The 22,317-nt window shown below is 38.3% G+C and overlaps 1 protein-coding gene across 7 annotated transcripts in view; it reads left to right on the plus strand.

Annotated features, from left to right (window-relative positions):
• NEBL (nebulette) overlaps window positions 1-21,909 on the plus strand; it is a 157,066-nt gene extending 135,157 nt beyond the window's left edge. For 5 of the 7 annotated variants that reach the window (XM_044424581.1, XM_044424575.1, XM_044424577.1 and 2 more), the window contains 4 exons: window positions 2,795-2,887; window positions 4,092-4,217; window positions 10,712-10,827; window positions 14,338-21,909. In XM_044424581.1, the coding sequence (XP_044280516.1) occupies window positions 2,795-2,887; window positions 4,092-4,217; window positions 10,712-10,827; window positions 14,338-14,514 (512 nt within the window). In that variant the 3' untranslated portion in view covers window positions 14,515-21,909. The remainder of the gene's footprint in view (window positions 1-2,794; window positions 2,888-4,091; window positions 4,218-10,711; window positions 10,828-14,337) is intronic. The other 2 variants (XM_044424582.1, XM_044424579.1) reach the window with 1 other exon arrangement.
• The last annotated feature ends 408 nt before the right edge of the window (window positions 21,910-22,317 follow it).

Raw genomic sequence — 22,317 nt, forward strand, 5'->3', positions numbered from 1 at the left:
AGTTATGCCATGGAGTTCCATTTTGTCCCCTTGCTATTCAACATCTACATGAAACCGCTGGGAGAGGTCATCAGGAGGTGTGGGCTGCGGAATCATCAGTACGCTGATGATACCCAGCTCTACCTCTCATTTTCCACCAATCCAGGTGAGGCAGTGGCTGTGCTGAACCGGTGCGTGGCTGAGGTAATGGGCTGGATGAGGGCCAATAAACTGAAGCTCAGTCCAGACAAGACGGAGGTCCTGTTGGTGGGTGGTTCAGGCCTCAGGATGGGGGACTTGGGCCTTGTCCTAAATGGGGTTGCACTCCCTCTGAGGGACAGAGTTCGCAGCTTGGGAGTGCTCCTCGACCCTGAGCTGTCTCTAGAAGCTCAGGTGACAGTGGTGGTGAGGAGCGCCTTCCTTCCGCTTCGGCTGATCCATCAGCTGCGTCCCTTCCTGGAGAACAACTGCCTGGCAACAGTGACACATGCGTTGGTAACTTCCCGATTAGATTTCTGTAACGCGCTCTACGTGGGGCTACCCTTGAAGACGATCCGGATACTTCAATTGGTGCAGAATAGAGCTGCCAGGCTGCTGACGGGGACTGGGCATTGTTCTCATATAACCCCAGTTCTTTGTCAGCTCCACTGGCTCCTGATTGAAGTCCGGGCCCAATTCAAGGTGTTGGTTATGACCTATAAAGCCCTCAATGGCTTGGGACCTGGGTATCTAAAGGAGCACTTGCATCCGTATATGCCCTCCCGCCCCTTGAGATCAGCAGCAGATGCCCTTCTCTGGAAACCCTCTGTGAATGATATTAGGAGGGTGAGTACCTGGAGGAGGGCTTCCTCTGTGGTGGCACCCCATCTATGGAATGCGCTCCCCAGAGAGGTCCGTCTGGCGCCATCGTTATTTGTTTTTTGGCGCCAGGCTAAGACCTTTTTATTTAAAACTCATTTTAATTGTTAATTTATTTGTATTTATGGGATTTTAAATCTTTTAAGCTGAGATGCACCGGGTTTTAATATTTTTATTTGTATAATTGTTATATTTATGTATTTTGTTTTTGTTGTGAGCCGCCCTGAGGCTTTGTTGCAATGGAGGTGGCATAAAAATGTTTTAAATAAATAAATAAATAGTTACACAAATTACTCATTATTCAAATTAGATAATCCTTTGTTAAAGAGACATTGCACTGCCCAAGAGACATGAAGCTAAAGGTTTGTTTGTTTGTTTGTTTTCAGAATAAGATACAACCCAAGATATGTAGTTGCCAAAACAATGATGTGATGATTAAGCAATTTGTGGTGGTTTGCACAGTAGTTTCTCATATTTTCAAATATACCCACTGATCTAAAAAGGTTGAGGTGCTTACCATAAAGTGTGCTTTTATTAGCAACCAAAGTCTGTTCTGCAAGCGAGAAAACTGCTATACCTAATATATGCCAATCAGATGTATTTATTATCTTCTAGTTTCCATTATAATTGTTGCTAGTACAAACTGACTATCAGAATTTCCTGTGTTTCTGTGTATTTATTGATTTTCATTTAAAAAAACTGAGTTCTTCCAAAACAAGTCCTAACAGCAGTTTACAAGCAATAAAACAGTCTACAAAAGCCCTAATAAAATGAAAAGCCAAAATATTAACAATATAATTAAGCACAGCTACAAAACAGACCTTATCATTCTAACATTCCAGAGGCCTTGGTAAATAAGAGTATTTCTAGAATAAAGGAAACCAAATGTTTTGGGAGAGCATTGCATGAGTGGCATTCCAGTGCAACAAGAAACAATTTCCTATTTGCTACTTGACTAGCCTTTAACCCTCAGGATATATGGAACACAGCCTTTATTGAAAAGATGTCAATGAATGGACAGGTTTAACAGAAGGGTGCTAGTTCGGCAGGTAGTCAAGTTGTGAGCTAGCCAGGTCACATAGACTGCTTCAGCTGCTGTGTTTTAGCTATGTTAAAATTGTGCTTACGTTGTCTAATTCTTATTTTGTAAGACACAGTTTCAAGGTGGTAGATTAGACTGGTGGACAGTGGCATGTAGTTAGAGCCTTGTAACTTCTCATCGACTCATTATAGCAAAATCAGCAGCTGAATACTGCTGTTGAGGATGGGTGATCTGAGGCAGCAGTGCTTTACACTGTACCTTTTAAGCATCCCTGAAGAGCAGCAAACAATCAGAAAAGCATAAGAAGCAGCACTGCCTTTGGAAAGACATACTCTTTCTTAACATTCTCCATATGTTATCAATGACTAAGTTCATTAGTCCAATGATAAATAATAAGCACACATGCTTATAATTTGCACAGCATCTCACAAAAGGTAATATAGTGATTTTCAGTATGCAAGCAGCCAAACCTGCAGAGGGAGGGATAAAAACATTTGGACTAATGAGACAGAACAGATTAATTTGACAAAATGTAGTGAGGTAGGCAAGGGAGTCTGGATGGAAAAGAAAATGTTTCTCTTTACTCTTCATAAAGAAAATATGAGTTCAGCTTGTGCAAGTAAGCCAGCGTTTCATACATAAAATAGTATAGTGGAGATTTGATGCTAAGAATCTGATTTCATTGGAAGTAAAATGCATAGCATGGAGATAGACTTGATATCAAAGGAGTCTTGAAAATTGTAATACTGACCCTTGACTGTTTAGGATGTGTGTGTGTATATGAGGTTAACTAGAATGGGATGTATATGCTTTTTACAGATTTTTGCTCTTTTGCTTATAGGAACTGGTAAAGCATTCATGCTTTTACTTTATTCAACATCTCTCTGTCTTACTGTTCTTTTTTTCTTGGAGAAGACCTCAAAGTATGGCGCACAGATCCCGGTTCAATCTTCGACATTGACCCTTTGGAAGATAATATTCAGTCTAGGAGTCTACATATGCTTTCGGGTATTGTTTAGCTCATGGCTTCCTCCAATGCCTGGCTGAAGTAATGAATGTGATATTTGACCTAGCATATCTAATGATGTAGCTGTTCAGAATTAACTTACGTGGATATGCCAGCATATGCTTTACTGTGGTCACATTAAGGTGAATTGTCATTGGCTACATGCACAAGTGCACTGGATTGTGTTTCACTCCCATCACTTGGCTATGCCCCTAGGGCCAGTCTGCATGGAACTATTTATTAGTCTCTGAACAGCTGGAAGGTTGCTAATGTGGTATAGACCTGTGCAAGCACTGGATTTCTCTGTCTACTACACCACCATTACAACATCTATTTAAAATGCTATCACTGCAAAAGGTTCAATTAATTTTACCTGCCTGATATATGGAGAATGCATTTTAAGGCCTAGTGGATTTTCAATCAGATGCCCTTCTACAGTTAAATGCAGACTAACACCACAGGTGGTTTCTTGTGAGGCTTTTATCCTGCAGTTATTTCCTGAAGTCAATTTCGTTTGGAAGTTATGTACAATATATCAAACTAATGATACTTCCAGATAAAGGCTTTTATTTTGCATCCACCCTGCCACATTCATGGAATTTTACTGGGGTCCAAACATCATGTTCTTCCATTTCTAACCTTCTGTGTTTCCATACCACTTTGTCTATCCTTTTTCTTACTAAAGAAAACCCATTAAGGGGGGAAAGATGGAGTAGCTGTACAGTGTTTTTCGATTGGTAGCACTAGGGATGTCAGTCTGGAAGCACCCCAGAGTTATGACAAACAGCACACTGCCTTCATGACCATTAGTTTTCTTCATATGACTGGATAAATATGATAGCTCAATTGCTGTTGTGCTTTGATCAGCAGCTATAATCTTGCAAAGGATACTGCAGTGAAGTTCTTGCACTCCAGATTGTGCAGTTCAACCTTCTTTTTTCAGCAAAGTGTCATGTGACAAAAGGCAATCAATTTTTTTATTTGTAGTAGCAGACAGCACAGGATACTAGTGATAATGCAAAACCGTTTTTCCTGTGTGTGTTGTCCCATTCTTAAATTTTAATGAACACTTAAGCTTGAATTACTTTACTTTGCACAAGGGAAGTAACCACTTTGCCCTGTTTTCTAGATTAAAGTCACTTGGAATTAATCCCCACCAGCTTTGTTTTATATGTATTTACTGCAGCATTGTGTTTCCTGTTGCAGAAAAAGCAAGACGTTACTGTAAACAACATTTACATTCTGCTAGTACTTCTGGTGCTGGAGATGACAAGTCAGATGAATCTGTATTTTCTTATTCCAGTGAGGTAACAAGACCATCTAATGAAGGAGGTATTAGAGATGTCTACTGTTGCCTTCTGCTTAACAGTCACCATGTGTCCATTCCTTGCACATATCAGAGTTAACTTAGCAGTTCTTGTTTGCCCAGTAAACAAATGATTGCATAGCAGGAAGTACTGTTGTTACTATCAGAAAATGTATGAGACAATCAGCAAGGTTTTTACATGCTTTCTCTATTTATGATCCTTAGTGGCTCCCAAGTAAAGTTCTTAAAGCTTCTTTGCTTCAAATAATTTTGCCCACTTCTGATTTTCAGTTATGCCAGTGCTGAGGGATGTGGAGTATAAACAATGTTTACATATATAGCTTTGACTGGGTGTGTTAATTGCCTTTGTCCCAGGTATCAGATCTTCAGAATTGAAGTAGTGCAATGAGTCAGAAGTTAGTATGTGTGAGAAGAATATAGCAATGGGCACTGACTGATGTTGGCTCTGGTATTAACCTGTCTTTGATTTTTAATAGTTGAATAGTTTTGATTAAGTGATTGTGGAATGGTCCAAAAATGTTCTTTTCACGTGACAAGTCTGTGTTGTCATTACAGTGTAACATGGATAATAGTCTACTTGACTTATGGCACCAATACCGCATTGCAAACTCCAGTAATGTAGAACCACAGCATTTATGATGTTCAGTCCTATGCCTGTCCATGTATAGTCCATTTTTTCATAGGGTTAAGTAGCTATAATAAAATGTTCAAAATCCTTATAAAATACTACTGTACATATGAAATAACAGTGAAAAATCAATATCAAATGGGGCCAGTCCCAAATATTTTGCTGTCTGAGGTAGAGCAGAAAGTGGCATCATTTACCATGCAAGTGTGTTGTGCCCAAAGGCCAGCCAGGTAATTTTGGCACACAAGACAAAAATATATCTCCCTCATTCCTGGCAGGACTAAAAATTAGTTAAAAAGTGCTAGTAATTTCCTGGCCTTTCACTGAGGCAACAGTCTCACTGTACCTAGTGGCAGTGCTGGCCCTGGTACCAAAAGCCTGTCAAAACAGGATTTTAATAATACAGCAGGATCCTGTGGGAGAAGGCACACCATATGGTATGTAGGTGCTAAACTAACAGGGCTTTTACAAGTGAAAAACTGCACTATGTAGTCAAGGGAAATTAAAGGTGCAGATAGAAAATAGCAGGTGGTAAGATTTACACCCCTTTCATGGTAAGATCCCTTTCTTCCCTGATAGTCCTCAAGATGATGCACATTTTTTGTTTTTCCCATTGCTCTAGCTGCTTAGGAAAGTGTAAAAATGTATCTCTCCCACTTTTCTGAAGAAAAGTATTGTGATGGCTAACTTGCTGCAAAGGGGGCATAAATCTCACCACCTCCTTTTCATGAGCGAAGATCACTCACTCCTTTCCTTTTCCTTGAGAGCTTGCCTTTTGATAACTGTCAAGAAAAAGCAAAGGGAAGAATCCTCTTTGGTTTAGTATCTATTGTTGGTACTTGCTGCACTCTGACAGCAGGTAACCCCCTGACCCAGTGGCCCTCATTTCAGCACTCATGCAATTACTGCTTCATTCTGCAAGTGTAGCTACATAAAATGATAACTAAATAAGTCAAATTGCAAGTATCTGCTCCAAACAATATATAATACTAGCACTTGCTAGGCATTTCTGTTGCACTTTTATTAGCAAGAGCATATTCAGCAAGTTATACTTGTTTATCAATTTTTTTTCAGTCTTCTTTGATTAGGTTTGTTAGTGTGTTGCATTTTCAGCTATAATTCTGAGGAATCTGTCTCTCAGATAGACATGTAAACATGCATGTATTTGCACAATGTGTGCCTGTATTACATGATGTGTGATCATCTACAATTAATGGCAGAAAAAGAGCCCAAGTCCTTCCTGTGATATATTGGATCCATATTTCCACATCCCTGCTTTTGTTTTAGAATAGCGTGACATATAATTGATATAGTTTGTTGTGTGTTTGCGTAGTGAAAATTGATAGCACTGTCTTCTTTCCTTCTCTATGGATTGATTAGCTTGCCTTGTAGCCACTAAGTAAATGGCAGAATGTATTTTCAAGGGGTTTTTGGCATTCAGGACTTTGCACTGAGAAAGATATGTATAGTTCAGAATAATAGATATAGGTCAAAGCTAGTTTCAGCATTAGTATTTTGCAATGTTCTTGCAACCTAAAAGTTTGCTGACCTATATAACCAGTATTAGTGATGCTGTAAAGGGTTTCTTTTTGGATACAATGAGCACTTTAATTCTTAAGCTGTTAACAAAGGTTAATCTGTGCAGTTTGGAGATCAGTAGTTCACACTTCCTTGTTCTCATTTAATGGCTTCCTTGGATTGCTGGCATGTAACTCACAGGATCAGCAAGCATGTGCTTCAAACTAAATAGCAAGCTACTACTGTAGATGAATATATTTGAACCATTGATCAGTATCCTTACTGCTTTGTGTACAATTTTAAAGGGGTTTTATAGTACCCTAACAATATGTGTGTATAATACCAATTGTAATCCTCAGTTCTGTTCAGTATATTTCCAGGTCACTTAAATGATGCCCTGTCATCTCACTTTTCAGTCTTAAAATTGAATAGGTTTGATACTTCAATTAGCATTTAATAGCTGTGTACTCCTACTTGGAATGGCAAGTTCACACATAATGGTAGCCCATCAAGGTAAATCACACTATGGTTTGTCCTCACGTGCCAAACAGCCACAATGTGCCTGACAGGTGATGATTGTGCTCATTATAGTTTCTTTGCTCCTTCCCACTGGGGGCAGCTCCACCTAGCCGATCAGCCCAAAGATCTCTGGGACAACAACCAGGAAGAGCCTGGCCAGCGATACCATAGTGAAACATGCTCTGGCGATCTGCTTGGCCATCTTGCCAGGTGGCTTTCTTGCTCTGAGGCTCTCCTGTCAATGGCTTGTATTGTCCACAACAACCCTAGGACAGACCTTTGCTTCTGAATGCCAGTAAGTCATAATGGCAAATCATTACATGGAGGTTTGGAGGACACAACCATCAGTGATAACAATCAACAGTTGCTTTTTGTATTGTGAAATATGTGTATTTTCTCAAGTGAAAATCATATTAAACAAACGTGTTAGTTTTCAAAGAAGTACCTCCTCTTCCATAATGAGTTCTCTGATTAGTACATTTCAGCAAAATGTCAAGTAGCTCTCTATGGAACCGAATCTGATTTTCATTGTTGGTAAAGGTTGGGATTCAAGGATAAATAAAAAAGGGATGATTCAGCCTAAGTTCTATTTTGTGCAATTCCAAAGACTCTCAGCCACAAAATTAACTATATTCTTCAACATGCATATCACAGGTTTTTTGAATTCACAGATACAGGAGACTTATAAAAAGAAATATATCACTTCCATACAAGATGGTAATATATGCAGAAAGAATAGAAATACTATATGCAAAGAGAGATCTGGCACTATCCTTCTAAGTTCACCAGGAAGTATATGGAGAAGAAAAATAAACTATTGCTCTGCTCCAATTGTCTGTATTTTATTGTATTACTGCCCTGAGACATTGTGTAGGGTTAGATATAGAAGCTTTAAGTAAAATAAATAAATCTGTCCAGCATAAATCAAGGGGTCTTCCCCAGCTCTTCTCTGTTTTCCCCATAACTGAGTTCTCTGCCCACAATCTCATCCATATTTCACTCTCTGAGCAGCCTTCCATCACTAGCAAGGCTAGTGGATCCGTGCTACCAAGAGCCATTTTAATATTTTAATGCTTGCACATCCAATAAGTCTTCAGTATAATAAGAAAGGCACTCCATTATGATCCCATGCATTTTGTGTGTGTGTGTGTGCATGTGTACACCTATCACTATCAAGACCAGGAGTCAGTTAGGCAAGATACATATATCAATTTAAGGAAAACTATGAATGTGCTTTATATAATAGGGAGCAGAAATTGCCCCATGCAAACCTGCAAAGGACTTCCAGAATCACCAGCTGGTATGTTTAGTCAGTTTTAATATTAGTATATTTTACAAATTATTTCAAAGATCAAAAGTTCTTTGTCTGAATCTTTACATTCCATCCTTCAAGATTTTGCAACAATTACACAATTAGATTATATAAACTTCATGGCTCATTTCAATGCATATCCTATTGAGAGGCATAGTAAAAAGACAAGCAGTGAAAGTAAAGATTGCATCAGATTTTTGTAGCTGAGCAGATAATTAAAACCAAACCCGTTTTTAATTATACTTAATGGAGCAAGAGCTTTTATGATATAGCAGTCCTTTTGTTGTTGTTTGCTTATTCACCAATGTGGAAAACATGGTAATTTGTAATGGCTGTGTCATTTATTCACATAAATGTATAAAAGAAGCTCAGACAATTTAAACTTAAAAGGGTTCATGTGACAAAAGATCATGTCTTGTGAAAACAGGGAAGAAAAATATTTTTTCAAGCATTGTGTTGAAAACACAACCAAGGAATAATGCAATCTTATCTGATGTGTCTGTAGGCTCATTGCTTAAATTTTGCCTGAACATTAATTCCTCATTTAGCTTATCCAGAATATATATATATGAATTGCCTTTCTTCTAGTTCATAAAAAACTTACAGGCCACTCCTTGGATGCCCTGAACTACCTTATGACTTCTTTAATTCCAGATTTCATTCTATTGATCAACTCTGTCTGCTGGTACAGCAGCCTGTTCTGGTCTGTGGGGGACTGCTTGGGAGCTTCTTGGGTTCCATGATGGATGAAAAGCAGGATATAAATATAATTAATAATAAGTTGGCATTATTATTTTCTTTCTCATGCTGTTCCTTTCTTTATATTTTGCTTTAAAAGTTTCAGGAACAAATGCATAAACTAATATGACAAGAGTAAATTGGGATGTCTGGAGTAATGAAAAGAAGTCGAAGGACACCTAATCATTCAAGCCATAAGTTACTATCCAACCCTCAGGTTTTATGTAATGTAGTCTGCTGTATTTCTACTGAAAAAGGTGCCCCTGCAGTGATACTGTCTGCTTTCTGAAATAATTAGCTTTTCTACAGGAGACACGTATTGTGCACCTGTCACTCCCTACTTGCATTTGCTTATGGGTTACTTTGGATGATGTCGTGACCCTCCGGTTTCTCTTCTGCTTTAAAGAACACTTTCAGCAAGTCTTGTTAGCTCAAGGAAAATGCAGTATTGTTTCTGCAAGTGAAACACCAAGCCTTCTAGAGGTTATGTAGTGGGAAAGCAGGGGCAAAAACCTCACATAGTGCTCTCGAATCTCAATTCTATAATGAAACCAAAGCTAGATGCAGCAAATTAACAGTCTCTAAGTAGTAATTGTACATGATACAGTTTTGTCACATTGTGGGTTTCTCCATCAATGACTGACAGTCAATTCCTTGACTGGAAGGAAGTTTACAACATGATGACAATGCATCCTATAGAACAGGCCTAGGCAACTGAGTGGCCTTCAGATGTTTTGGATTACAAGTCCCACAATATAAGTTTTTAAGAGGAGGGTTGCTGGTTGTGCAAATTTTGAATCATTGTTAGACTTTTAAAAATGTAACTACATCTGCAGGCAAGCAAATTGCTTCAGAGAATGCAAAGGGTGAATAAAGATTTACAGTAGCAATACATGGCTGATGTGCATCTTAAAAATAGGTTGCCTTCCTTTTATTTTAATTAATTGTTCTTCCTGAATGCTCTCACATTTAGTTTTTTAAACTTAATGTTATTTGTGCAATGGTCATTTTCTACCCTTTACCCACAGGTTAGCAATATAATCCTGACTAATCTGCACCTTTCCAATACGTCTGCTCGGTTTGGTGTGTGATATTGCATTCTGTAAAGCACCCAGTTTTTAAAAATTACTTTGTCTACTGAGTACAAGGTTAAGTATATATCAGGAGTGGCCAGACTTGCTCAGTGGAAGAGTCACATATGGTAAATGTCAAATGTTTGAGAGCCCCAAGACATGAACAAATATTTATTTTCGTATTATTTGTTTATTATGACCAGACATTGCTACAATTATCAAGGTAGTTATTGCTAGTAGAGGTCTGGTGAGTCTCCATCTTGGCTGTGAGTCACTGAAAATATGGTGGATATGTTGCCATGGCTATGCGAATTACTCAGAATAGAAGTAGGATTACTGAAGTGCTGTGATAACCAATCACAGCAGGAGATCTGAGCCGCATTCCCTGCTTTTCTTTGTGCTGCTGAGAAGAGAAGTAGCATTAGGCTTTTTCAGACCCTCTTTTCATGCACTGGCTTGGCTGCTCAGATTAGAGGTTGCGTCAGACTTTTTTGACCCCTCTGCAAGCCGCAAAATGAACTCAAAGAGCCACATGTGGCTCACAAGCCTTGGGTTGGCCACCCCGGTATATATGGATGTTCCTTGTATTTGCTCCGATTCCTATAGATATAGCATGTTCTAATCAAGAGATCAAACTATCACTTCTCCCAATTAGTGACGATGCCATATTCTCTTGAAGAAGTAATGCCTGTGCACTTCTCTGTCATGCAGCTCCTGTGCTTCCTGGGGCATATCAACAAAGTCAGCCCCAAGGATATGGCTACATGCACCAGACTAGTGTGTCATCTATGAGATCCATGCACTCACAGCCACATTCAGCTACTTTGGTGAGTATTAAGTTGAAAGATTCAAGCTTCTTGTGGCAATGCGATTCTGTCAATGCAGTTTCTTTTCTTTTTTTTAAGAAGTAGTCACAGAATCAGTGTATAAAAACTTAGTTCACTTGTTCACATGGGCTCCGTACAGAATAAACTATGTGGGGCTATGTGGGTTGTGGTTCAAACAAAGGAGTGCACACAGCTGTTTCTTTGCCTTTCTTCTTACCTAAGGAGATCTGAGCAATGTACACCGAAGCAGGGATGGACTTCAGTGTCTCCTTGCTGTTGCTTCTTTTAACCCCCTGTTGTTTGCAACCTATTCTTTCGTTTTGTCCAAATGATTATTTGGCTTGGAAAACAGCAGCATTTAAACAATTGTGGCAGCACTGAGTGGTGCTTGCTGCTGAATTTGGTAGAACACTGGGAATCTGAATGATTTTCTCCCCTGGGTTCCACACAGACTGCCACCTGTGCTGAGGACCTGGGGGATGGAAAATCCTTCTGGACCTCCAGAAGTTGTCCAGCGTGCACTAAATAAAAAACTAAAATAATAGACAGTAACAAACAACTAAATTTACAGTAGCCAGAACATCTTGGTGGACCCAAAAGCCAATTAAAAAGAAAACAGTGTTCCTAAATATTCTCAATGAAAGAACTATGCAGGGTTCTTGGAGGAGGCAGTTCTAGAAGTGAGGAAGCGGAAGACCAACTTAAACTAACAGGATCTAGCTTTCAGAGTTTTGATGGGATACCACATAAAAATATTTTCAAATATTTTCACAAGCCACTGGGAAATTTTCCTGCATGTGTCTTATTGAAATAAATTCATTTCAGTGGTGCTTCTACCAGATAACTTCCCATAGTTTGTGCCCAAAGTAAGTATCAGTCATAGTTGTAAGCCCAGTGGCTCAGTGTTCTCTGGGTTTATTCAATCCTAATGATCAACAAGTGCTTAAAATTTTAAAGAGCCATATTTAAGACTTTAAAATAGCATAAATCTCTAATTACATAACCCAAGCTACTGTGTTGTGGTGTTAATTAAAAACTAAATGTCAACTAAATTAAGTTGGAGATTTTTTCCTGATAGTCTAATTATAGAAGTAGGTGTAAAATATCTTTCAGAAACTTTTGCTTATTTCAGAACTTTCAGAAAATTATGCTTTTCAGAAACATAATAGGCTTCTAAAAGTTAGAACTGAGCAATTCTAACAAGATGAAATGGAGTAACGTGTCATACTCCTGAGGCTTCTGATATTTGATGATAGCATTGTTTGTTTCTTTTTACTGGGTGATGAATGTTGGATTTAAATGCTATGGAAGACATATCAAAATAATTTTGAATGGCATGGAATAAATCCTTAACCTTATTGTAATTCCCAGATAAAGGTTGTGATCCATTTTGAAGGTTTTCTGTAAATAATGAAACTCAGCAAGCTTTTTTGTTTTCTTCAAAACAATTAATCATATGAGTATTTGATGGATATTTCTGCTGCATGTATATTGGCAGAAAAACATGTTCAGTAAATTGTAGTTGCTTATAAAAATGTTTCCAAATAGTTTCCAATTATGTTTAGCTAATAAATGTGACCATGTCACATTTTCAATTATAATTCCTTCCACCTCATAAACATGAGGTGCACAAATATGAATGTGTGTAATCATATTATTTATTGATTGATTTGATTTCTATACTGCCCATTAACCAAACAGTTCTCTGGGTGTTTCACAGAAATGAAAAAAATACAGGCAAACACAATATACTACAACAAATCAATAAAATAACAAAATAGCAGCAATGATCCCACAACAGCTGCGTCCAGGTTAGTCCAAGGGTATAGCAACAATAAATACAGTAAAATGCAGTATAAACAAGATAAGATGATGGGTATAAAAAGATTTTTAAAATTGTTTAACTGGTAAAATACTGAGTGAATAAAAGGCTTTTTATTGGCACTGAAAAAGATACAGAGTGGGTGCCAGGTGCACCTCCTTGCCGAGCTGATTCCACAGTTGGGGTGCCACAGTCAAAAAGGCCCTTCCTAGTATCTACCCTCTTTATTTCCTATAGGGGTGGCTTTCTGAGAAGGAACTCAGGGTACAGGTAGGATTATACAGGAAGAGATGTTCCTTTAACTAGGCCGCAAGCCATTTAGGGCTATAAATATTAATGTGAGCACTTTGAATACGTTCTGGACTTCAATTGGTAACCAATTGAAGGGACTGGTGTAATATGTTTGTATTTGCTAGTCCCTGTTAGCAGACTTGCTGCTCTATTTTGAACCAATTGAAGTTTCCAGACTTCAAAGGCAGACCCATGCAGAGTACATTACAATAATCCAAAAAAAGAGGTTACCAGAGTGTTGATCACTGTTGCTAGGCTCTGCCTGTCCAGATAGAGATATAGTTGATAAATCAGCCTGAGCTGACAGAAGGTGCTCCAAGCTACTGAATCATCCTGTGATTCCAATGAAAATTCAGGATTCAAGCGTACCCCCAAATTATGAACCCTGTGCTTTAGAGGGTTGGTCCATAAGCCATTATATGGCTCCTCAGCTTTCATAGGAAAACTACTACCAACACATAGCTGACTCATACTTCTAGATATGCTGAATACATACTACTTAACTCACGAACAGTTCTTCTGTGTATAATTAGTAGAAAAATATCTTCAATAATATGTAAAATAGCACTGCAAAATAAAACATCATGTATAATTAGTGCATGGTTATATACAATTAATAGCAGAAAGTGTCTGAGCTGTCCTTCTTTATGGAATCCCATCACTTGCACTTCCTTGATGCTATCTTAGAATACTATGACCTATAATTGGTTCATTATGTTGTGTGCTTTCTAAGTATAAAATCATACCACTGTTGTTCTTCCCTGTATGTTGAATGATTAGCTTGCCTTATGGCCACCAAGCAAACCATATTTTCAAAAGGTTTTTGACTTTCTGGAGTTACCACTCGGAGTGACATACATAGTGTTTGTTGCTTTCTTGTTCAATAAAGAGGTATTCTTTGCAATCTTAGAGTTTGCTGACCTATGTAATCATTGTTGCTGAGGCTGTAAAAGGCTTTAAATTGGATATAACGGGCAGTATACAGTGTTGCCGCTCCACTCATGATGCTGGCAGTGTGACCAACCTCTGGCTCAGTGTCAACAGTATTTGTTGTCGCAATGGGATTTCTTGTTTTAAATCTTTCCATTTGTTTTCAGAAAACACAATGGATGGGGGGAAAGGCGCATATAAAAAGAAAAGAGAAAGAAGGGAAGAGGGGCAAGGGTCATTCTAAAGATTTAACAAGCAACTCCTTTTAAGCACATTTATATTGTCACAATGGGATTTCTGATGGTGCTGCCCTAAACGTCACTTACAATGGTGCTTTGTCAATGACATAAGTGGATCAGCAGCACTGGATACTGCCTGCTATATATCTGTGGAGGGACTGGTGAATTTTGAAACTGCTGGCTTACAGAACATAAGTAATGGATTTCCCTACCCTTTTCTCTTAACAGAGAACATATAGAGCTATGTATGACTATAGTGCCCAAGATGAAGATGAAGTTTCCTTCAGAGATGGTGACTACATCATTAATGTGCAACCAATTGATGATGGTTGGATGTATGGTACTGTCCAGAGAACTGGGAAAACTGGAATGCTTCCAGCAAATTACATTGAGTTTGTTAATTAATACTCACCATTAGTCCTTCTGAGCTTTATTTTGATTTATCTAACCTTTACAAAAGTACTTTTAAAACAACAATCTTCATTACTTCCCTGTTAATGTAACAATCTGTGCTCATATGCTGAAGTCAACACACAGGTCCTCTGAGAAAACCAAGAAGCACTGAGCTCCAAACGCACGCTGTTTAAAAAGATCTATAAAAACTGTCAGTGGAAACTGGAAACCTGGTGCTTGTAAACATATAAAGGTTTCTATCAATTAGCTCCCAAATAGAATTCTGCCATTACAGTAGGCTATATTTCTCATTTAAATTAGAACCACAAAGCACCTGATTTTTGATCATGCAACTTTGAAATTGCAAGAGGTTATAGCTTGCTGTTAAAGTTTTAGCCATTAAAATTCACAGTGAACTGAATATATATATATATATATATATATATATATATATATATATATATATATATTTGTTGTGATTAATGACATGATCAGAAGTTGCTTACTACTGCCTGGCAGCCTTAAACAAAATGTATCTTGTTAATAATGGGGAAAATTTCTTCATATACAATTGTCCAGTCTACTGTATTCTTCCCTGCTCTCTTATTTGATGTCATCCATAGTCCCACTTCGTGTCAGTTTTCCCCAGACCACCAGTTGTGAATTAGTTCTGAGTTCTGACTTAGTGGTGCCTTTTTGCACAGCTAGAGATAATTTTTGAATGCATTTGTTAATTCCTATCTGTTCTATTTTGTTAATGCCAACCCATTTATTAAATCTATTTTCCCTTGAACTAATATTGGTTATATTCAAATGACTATCTTCAAGGCACTTTACCAATAACTTCTGTCTCTAATCTCTTCTTTGGTCAGGAGTCTGGCTTGGGAATCTTATAATGCAGAGTGTTGTAAAGTGACTGGCTGTAACCCTTACTTCTAACAATGTAATGGATTAGTTGTGGAGGTTATGAATTTGGACTTGGATTTGGAACTTGATTGACAAGCAGTGCGATTTCCCACCCTCCCACCCATCTTTTGGTCAGGCTTAGTTGAAGAAAAGAAGAATATACTTTTAATAGATTTTCCATGCTTTTATTTGTTCAGTAATCTGGGAAATTTGCCTTTGCAAAACATTGGAAAATAATAAATACAATTTCCAGCAATTAAAAAGTATGCCATCCATTGGCTTGGTGAAAATATATTTAGCATCTTAGTTCTAAATAATATTAATGACATAACAAAACTCTTAGTGTTTTTTGGAGTTGGCAAAAACTGGTATAGCATAGTGGGTAACAGAAAGATAGAGCAGTTCAAAGTTGAGCAGAGGGAGAGATTGTCACAGAGGTGTAATAGTGTCTACAGCTTTGTTGGAACATGAGTGCCAGGGGCAAGGGGTAGGACAATTTCCTTCCAGGTTTTTCTTCCAATGATTTTCCCATGCATTTAAATGCAAGGCAAAATGAAACATGGAAAAACATTCATGCCAGCTTAAGGAGCTTGATCAGGGGATCCCATATGGGAAAAGAAGGACTCTGGATCCAATGGAACAGCTTTCCATGGGGGTATCTTAGGTTTCAGGAGTGGATGTGCCACACACAGCATCCAAATCCCTCCAGCTCTCTAAGGTGTTTAATGTTTATGAATCCCCCAGGCAGCTTTGCTGTTGGGCAATATAAAAATGCAGTACATGTATGAAGAAAAAGGACTTTGTGAGCCATGAATCAAGAAGTCCATAATTTGGATCTTGGCTTTGCCACAACCTCAATAGCTAACTTCAGATAAAACACTGTTGCTCAACCTCTGTCTGCAAATAGGAATAATAATACTGAGTTACCTTACAGGGATTTTGTAAGGTTTACTGCAAAATAATATTTGAAGTATTTTATATAGCATCTTCTAAAACATCTCATAAGTGTTAATTATTATTGGTGTGGATCCAAAGATTTCTTTAGTGCCACAGAAGGATTCCTTTTGGAGGCTGTGTTCTGTTGGATGAAGAAAACCAATGGATCCAGTCTGTTATTATGTACCCAGTGGTATCTTCTGTCCAAACAAATTAAAAGACCAGAAAATGAGGAAATAGTTTGAGCAATTATAACTGATTTTAGCTGTCAGAGTATATTCCCCAATCAAGGGCATTCTTCTTAATCCAAACAAGTAAATGTAGAAGCAAATTTGCTGAGTCGTTTTCCTAATTGTTTATGCAAAAAACCATGCCAGTTACTTCTGTTCTACATTTGTAGTGTCCGAATATTTAGGAAAGCTCTCCAATGGAAAGAACCTATTTTTCTATCTACTCAGTTCAAATGTTAGTGCTGTGAAAGTATGGCTATTTATAATCATATGACTTTTACTTTTGCTATATAAATCAAATCAGAGCAGATCCCCCCCACCTAAATTCAGGTCAGATAGAGGGAAATGTCAAATAAAGCTCTTTCTAAGGGCTAGATGTCATTTGCTAATGGCATCAATTCACTGTAACCTCGGGTATGTAGGCTCTTGAAGGCATGATGGGTCCATTGTGTATATTTTTACTTTTTATCATATGTTAACTGCTTTTAGAGAGCTGTGCTCCAGAAATCACAGTAATATGTTTCTTTTAGCATGAAGTTTTAAGTACAGAGATCAAAGAATGGAATAGAAAGTCCGGCATTTCTAGTATTCTGCTTTATCTAATGCAAGAAAAATAAATTTCTGTCCAGATCAGTAGCTGTTCTGTCTCCTGACCATTTTTATGTAATAGAGGTAGACACTGAACTGCACAGTTTGACTTGGGCAGTTCAGTGGGTGTTACTGTAGATAGGACAAGGCCAGGGAGAGCCAATCAGGCATAAATAAAAGAAACTAGTGGCTGATTCATGTGGTTAGAAGATGACATAGAGCAGTCCTCTCATGGGATGCAGGAAGCTGCTTGTTTTGAAGGAGTTTCCTCACAACCTCCCCTTGACATCAAAAATTGCTGTGAAGAACAGAGGGGAACTTTCTTTGCATGGGTGTGCATTACCACCTTATCATGTGAACATTTGCTTTAGCCATTTCTGTCATTCGCCACTGCCAATTTAAAATCCCACTGTGCATGTGGAAGGTCAGTGGCCCTGTGCAAACTAGATGTGTGAAATTAGTTGCCTGAATGCAATTAATGCATGCATTTTTGTTATGCTGCTAGCAGCTAAGGGAGAGCCTGAGCAGCTTTGGGAACATTAAGGGGATGGTGAGAGGAAGTTTCACTTTTCTTTCAACACAGTCCCAACAAAACGGTCTTTTCTGGATCCATCCTATAGATGCTAGCTATTACCACCATCTTTGGAAACATCAGGAGGCATTTCCATTTCTCTCTGTATTGTACTAATTCTATATACTTCCCTTATAAAACTGATTCTTCCCAAGTAATTAAATGATGATGGCAGTCTTCAGGAATGTCATGATAAAAAATAGAGTATGTATTGGATTCTTCCTACTCAGAAAGAAGGTGTTTGGAATTCAGAAGTGTCAGGGGAAAGAAATATGCAGTCAGGTAATTCTAGTATGTTGAATCTTAATCCTATTTATTTTTTAAGCTACTTTGAATGTGTGTGCATTTTTTACATGGAAAGCGTTTCTGTGTAGGGGAGAAAAGGGCATGAAACCATCTGTAGATGATCGCATGTGCTGACTACACACCCATTCTCTACAGCGACTGTCTACATGCAGTTTTCTCTCTGTGGTGGCCTTGCTGAATTGCAACAGGAATGTTGCATGTACCCTAAGCGACCTCTACATTTATAGTTACATTGATTTCATGACAAAATGATTAACACTAAAAATGATTTCTGTTGCAAAATGTAATTATTTCCATTACAGTATCAGTTACATTGATGTCCCCTCCTAGCCCTTAAAAAGTGGTGCCTCTTCACCCCATCCAGAGTAGTGGTTTCATCAGCTTGGAAAATGGAAGTCTCCTATTGCATACTGCATGCAGGTTAGCGAGTTAAGCCACGGCTAAAGGCAGACGAAGAAGGCTCTTCATAACACATAGCGATATGTCTATGGCCATACTTGCCAAAATATTATTAAGCTTGTAAAATTATATTTTTCTTCACATTTCAATGAAGAATTGTTTTCTGTAATTTATGAATTCTTATTAATTTGCAATGGTTTGGGTTTTTTTAATGCTGTAGTATGGTGATAGAACAATGCTGCATGTACACTTACAAGGTCAGGCAGGAAATCAGATTCTCAACAGAAGCCAATAAAATCCTCCACAAAAACTATTCTTTTCATTCAAGATTCTGAAAGTGTCAGGTGGCCATGGGTGTTAGACACCTTTTTGAATGGGTTCTGTCCTCTGATGAGATAAATATATGGGGGAATTCTGGATTTAGTCCCTTGAGCGACAAACCTTGTAAGTGAATAGTGCTGTTCAGACGTACAATTCAGGTCATCTGTTTTGCATTGCACAGGTAGTTCATAGTTAGGCAAAATGAACTACCTGCCCAACCATCTTTTATGTTATATATACAACATGCTGATGTATATGCAGTTTTATGTTATTCTTACATGTCACATTAAATTGCAAGGGATAAATGACAGTTATTTTAAATAAAATAGTGGTGATTGTTCTTGAAAAATATTTTCCACTAATTGATACTAGTCCTGAATAAATGCTATAATGCCATTTTCCTACTAATGAGCCATGCTCTGTATGAACAGGGGTTGCCTAATGTATTGCATAGATAGTGTACACCTCTTAGGAACTGTTTGCAAGCCTGTAACATTTATTAAGGACATGATTCTAGGCATATGTAGACAGGAAACTCTCAGTATAGCTGACTGGGCAGTGCTGGGAGTTGTAGGGCTTTTTTTGACTGAAGATGCAAAGATCCACATGGGATGCCTGTACCATCTTCAAATCATGATAGTGCAAACATGGAGACTTTCCATGTGATTGCAGGTGTCTATTTGCTGGGCTATGTCATTGTAAAAATGGTTTCTTGTTGCAACTTTATCACCTAGAATGTCTGAAATGACTCTCTTTGTGAATATTCATAAACTCAATTCTAGTTTTAAAATTAGGCTACCTTTAAACTAGTCCTTTAAAAGCTAGCATTCAGGTGCCCAACCCCAAGAGGCCTTCTAGAGAGCTAAGAAATATTTCAAATTCTTGGGTGTTTAAATTTTTCCTTGTACAATACCTGTAACTTGCTCTTCATCTGAAAATGATTACACTTCAGCAAGACCTAGCTTAATGGTAAATTAAAATCTTCTAGGTCTTAGGTGTTTGGAATAACATTCTACTGTTAAATACTGGATAAAGTTCAATGTTTAAATAGCTTGGTGAATCCAGTCAGTGGCACAGAATTCCTCTAGCTTACTAGACACAATCCAGTGGTTTTTGCTAATGAATGCAAACTTCTGCCAAATTAAAATTATTTAGCACTATACAACACTTTATCAACCCTTCTTCAGTTTATTAGATCAAGAGCCAAAGAGGGCCATGTCCAAGGGGATGAGGCTGATGTGTGTAGCCAGTGCATCACTTTCTTTTTGTGATGCAGGTGGGTCAACAACCCTCCCCAGAAGGAGACAGGCTTAAAGACCTGCATGGCTTTTTGGAAGGAGAAACTGCCATCACAGCTTTGTGATGAAGCAGGAGTTTTCCATGCTAAAGCTTCAGCCTTTGGCAACAGCAGTTGACAGGATCCAAGGCAGAGCTAAGAAACACCTCTGCCTGAGACTTTGGATGGCTGCTGATGGACAAAGAATGTGCTGGGTTGGATGGACTAAGCATTCGTCTTAGTATCAAGCAGTTTCATCCAGTGCCATTGCGCATTCCTAGTCCAAAACTAGTGCTGCAAGGTTTAATATTCATTGCATATGACAGAGATAGAGAGGAAGAAATCATACACTAGAAATATCTGTTTGCAAGTCACCGAGTATATTGAAAGGAAGCAGACGGCACTTCAGGCTGCACAATCACAAATACTGCATCAGGTCTCCCATAAAACAGTTAAAGCTAAGTTTTAGCTGACTCTGCCTACCGAAGTTCAAACTGCTGGCTTGGTTCTAGCTGTCTCTCTGTCTCTTCCCTAAACTCTTCCCATGGAATTCTAAAGCAGGACTGCCACTCAGCCATTAAACAACCTGACATGGCCAGATTATTCGTTTTCAGGCCAGTTGTAGAAAAACAAAGGGAAGGCTGTTATTTTTACTTCATACTATTTGTTTTCTAGATCTACAGTCCAGGTTGGCATTCCTCACCCCAATTCCTTCCAGCTATGTGGAATGCTACCTCCCATCATTTCCAATGGCCACGCAAGCTGCAGGTGGGAGAAATTGTAGCCTAACGCACAGGGAGGGCACCAGATTGGGAACAGGTGCTTCAGGTATGCAGTGTTGGATGCCTGTCACCATTGCTACTCTAATGCTGGTCCACAGGGATCCATTTCTGCACCCTCTCCACACGGAAGGTTTAATTGCAAGCTGGCAATCCTATTCTAAGGGAAATGTCATTAAATATTATTTTGAGTCCTTTTTGCTAAGCCTATACTCTTCCAGTTAGGCAGAAATATCAGCATGGGCCCATTCACAATTATCAAGGCAGCCATTTTCATATGAAAAAGAGCAAGCATTATGTTGGCATCTGTGTTCCTTCTCTGGATCCAAAGGTTAAACTGCAAGAACTTCAAAAATTGAATCCCTGTGGATAGACAGCTGGACTTTTTTTTCCTTCTAGAACTACCTGCAGTACTGCAGCACATTTGAAGGAATGTCATGTGCTTCTTTGGTGTCTGATATATAGGGATTGCATATTGTATGTATGATGTAATCAAATTGCAATGAAACATTTTCAGTTAGAGAGATCATAAGTTATGTGCTGTATCATTACAAGATATCATTACAGTCCTATGTACTTCAACACAGCAAAGTACAAATTGCTAAACCACCAGAAATAATTTTTTACTGACTTGTATTTGGTTAGCATGATGTGAAACAAATCTACTGGTTTCTGCAGTTTATAAAAGCAAAAAAATAAATACATTACCTGCTATAGTTCAATGTATATTTGCTTAAAATGCATATACCTAAGTCATTTTGCAAAAACGGGAGTATGAAATTATTTGGGAAGCTCTGTTGCTCAGTGGGGCAGGGAATTTTAATGGATCATGTGATATATTGACATAATTTGGCTTTTGTTATACAAAAGGATAACACCTGCTATTAAAATATATTTTATTAGAAATGCTTTCAATCCTGTTTTCCCCTTGTACACTGTGACTCTTGATGCTTCAATGAACTGAAGCCATTTTCTGCTGCCTGAAGTACTGACCTATGCAACCTAGTTCACATTTTGGTTAATGTCAAGTAGTTGTACAAGTTACATATTCAGCATAACATACAATGACACTGAAATAAAATATTAAAGCCACAATTATGTATGCATTATATTAATCATAAACCCTTCAAAGCCATTACATACAATGCTATAGGGATTACTTACAATAACACATTAAGGGATTTTGGGTTTCCAGATTAGAGACTGGAGGCAGTACTCCGACCTTAGAAGGTGGATTGGTGAGCCTTCTCTTCTGAAAAGAACCACTGGCAGCCCCTTCAAGGCTGGGAAAGAGACTTCCAAGAGGCGGGAAAACATGCATTTGGGTTGGCGAGCATGGAACTTTCCTCTCCCTGATAGAAACATCGACTTTAAGAGAAGGCAAAAGCCCCTTTCTCAAAGGCAAAGGTCCAGAGCCATTGTAGGCTGAATAACACCCATAATTTGTAGTCCTGCTTGGCTGGATGGTTCCAGTGAAGATCTGTGTTCATTCCACCACATTTT

Source organism: Varanus komodoensis, unplaced genomic scaffold, assembly GCF_004798865.1.
Source record: "Varanus komodoensis strain SLA01 unplaced genomic scaffold, ASM479886v1 scaffold15, whole genome shotgun sequence".
Taxonomy (NCBI): domain Eukaryota; kingdom Metazoa; phylum Chordata; class Lepidosauria; order Squamata; family Varanidae; genus Varanus; species Varanus komodoensis.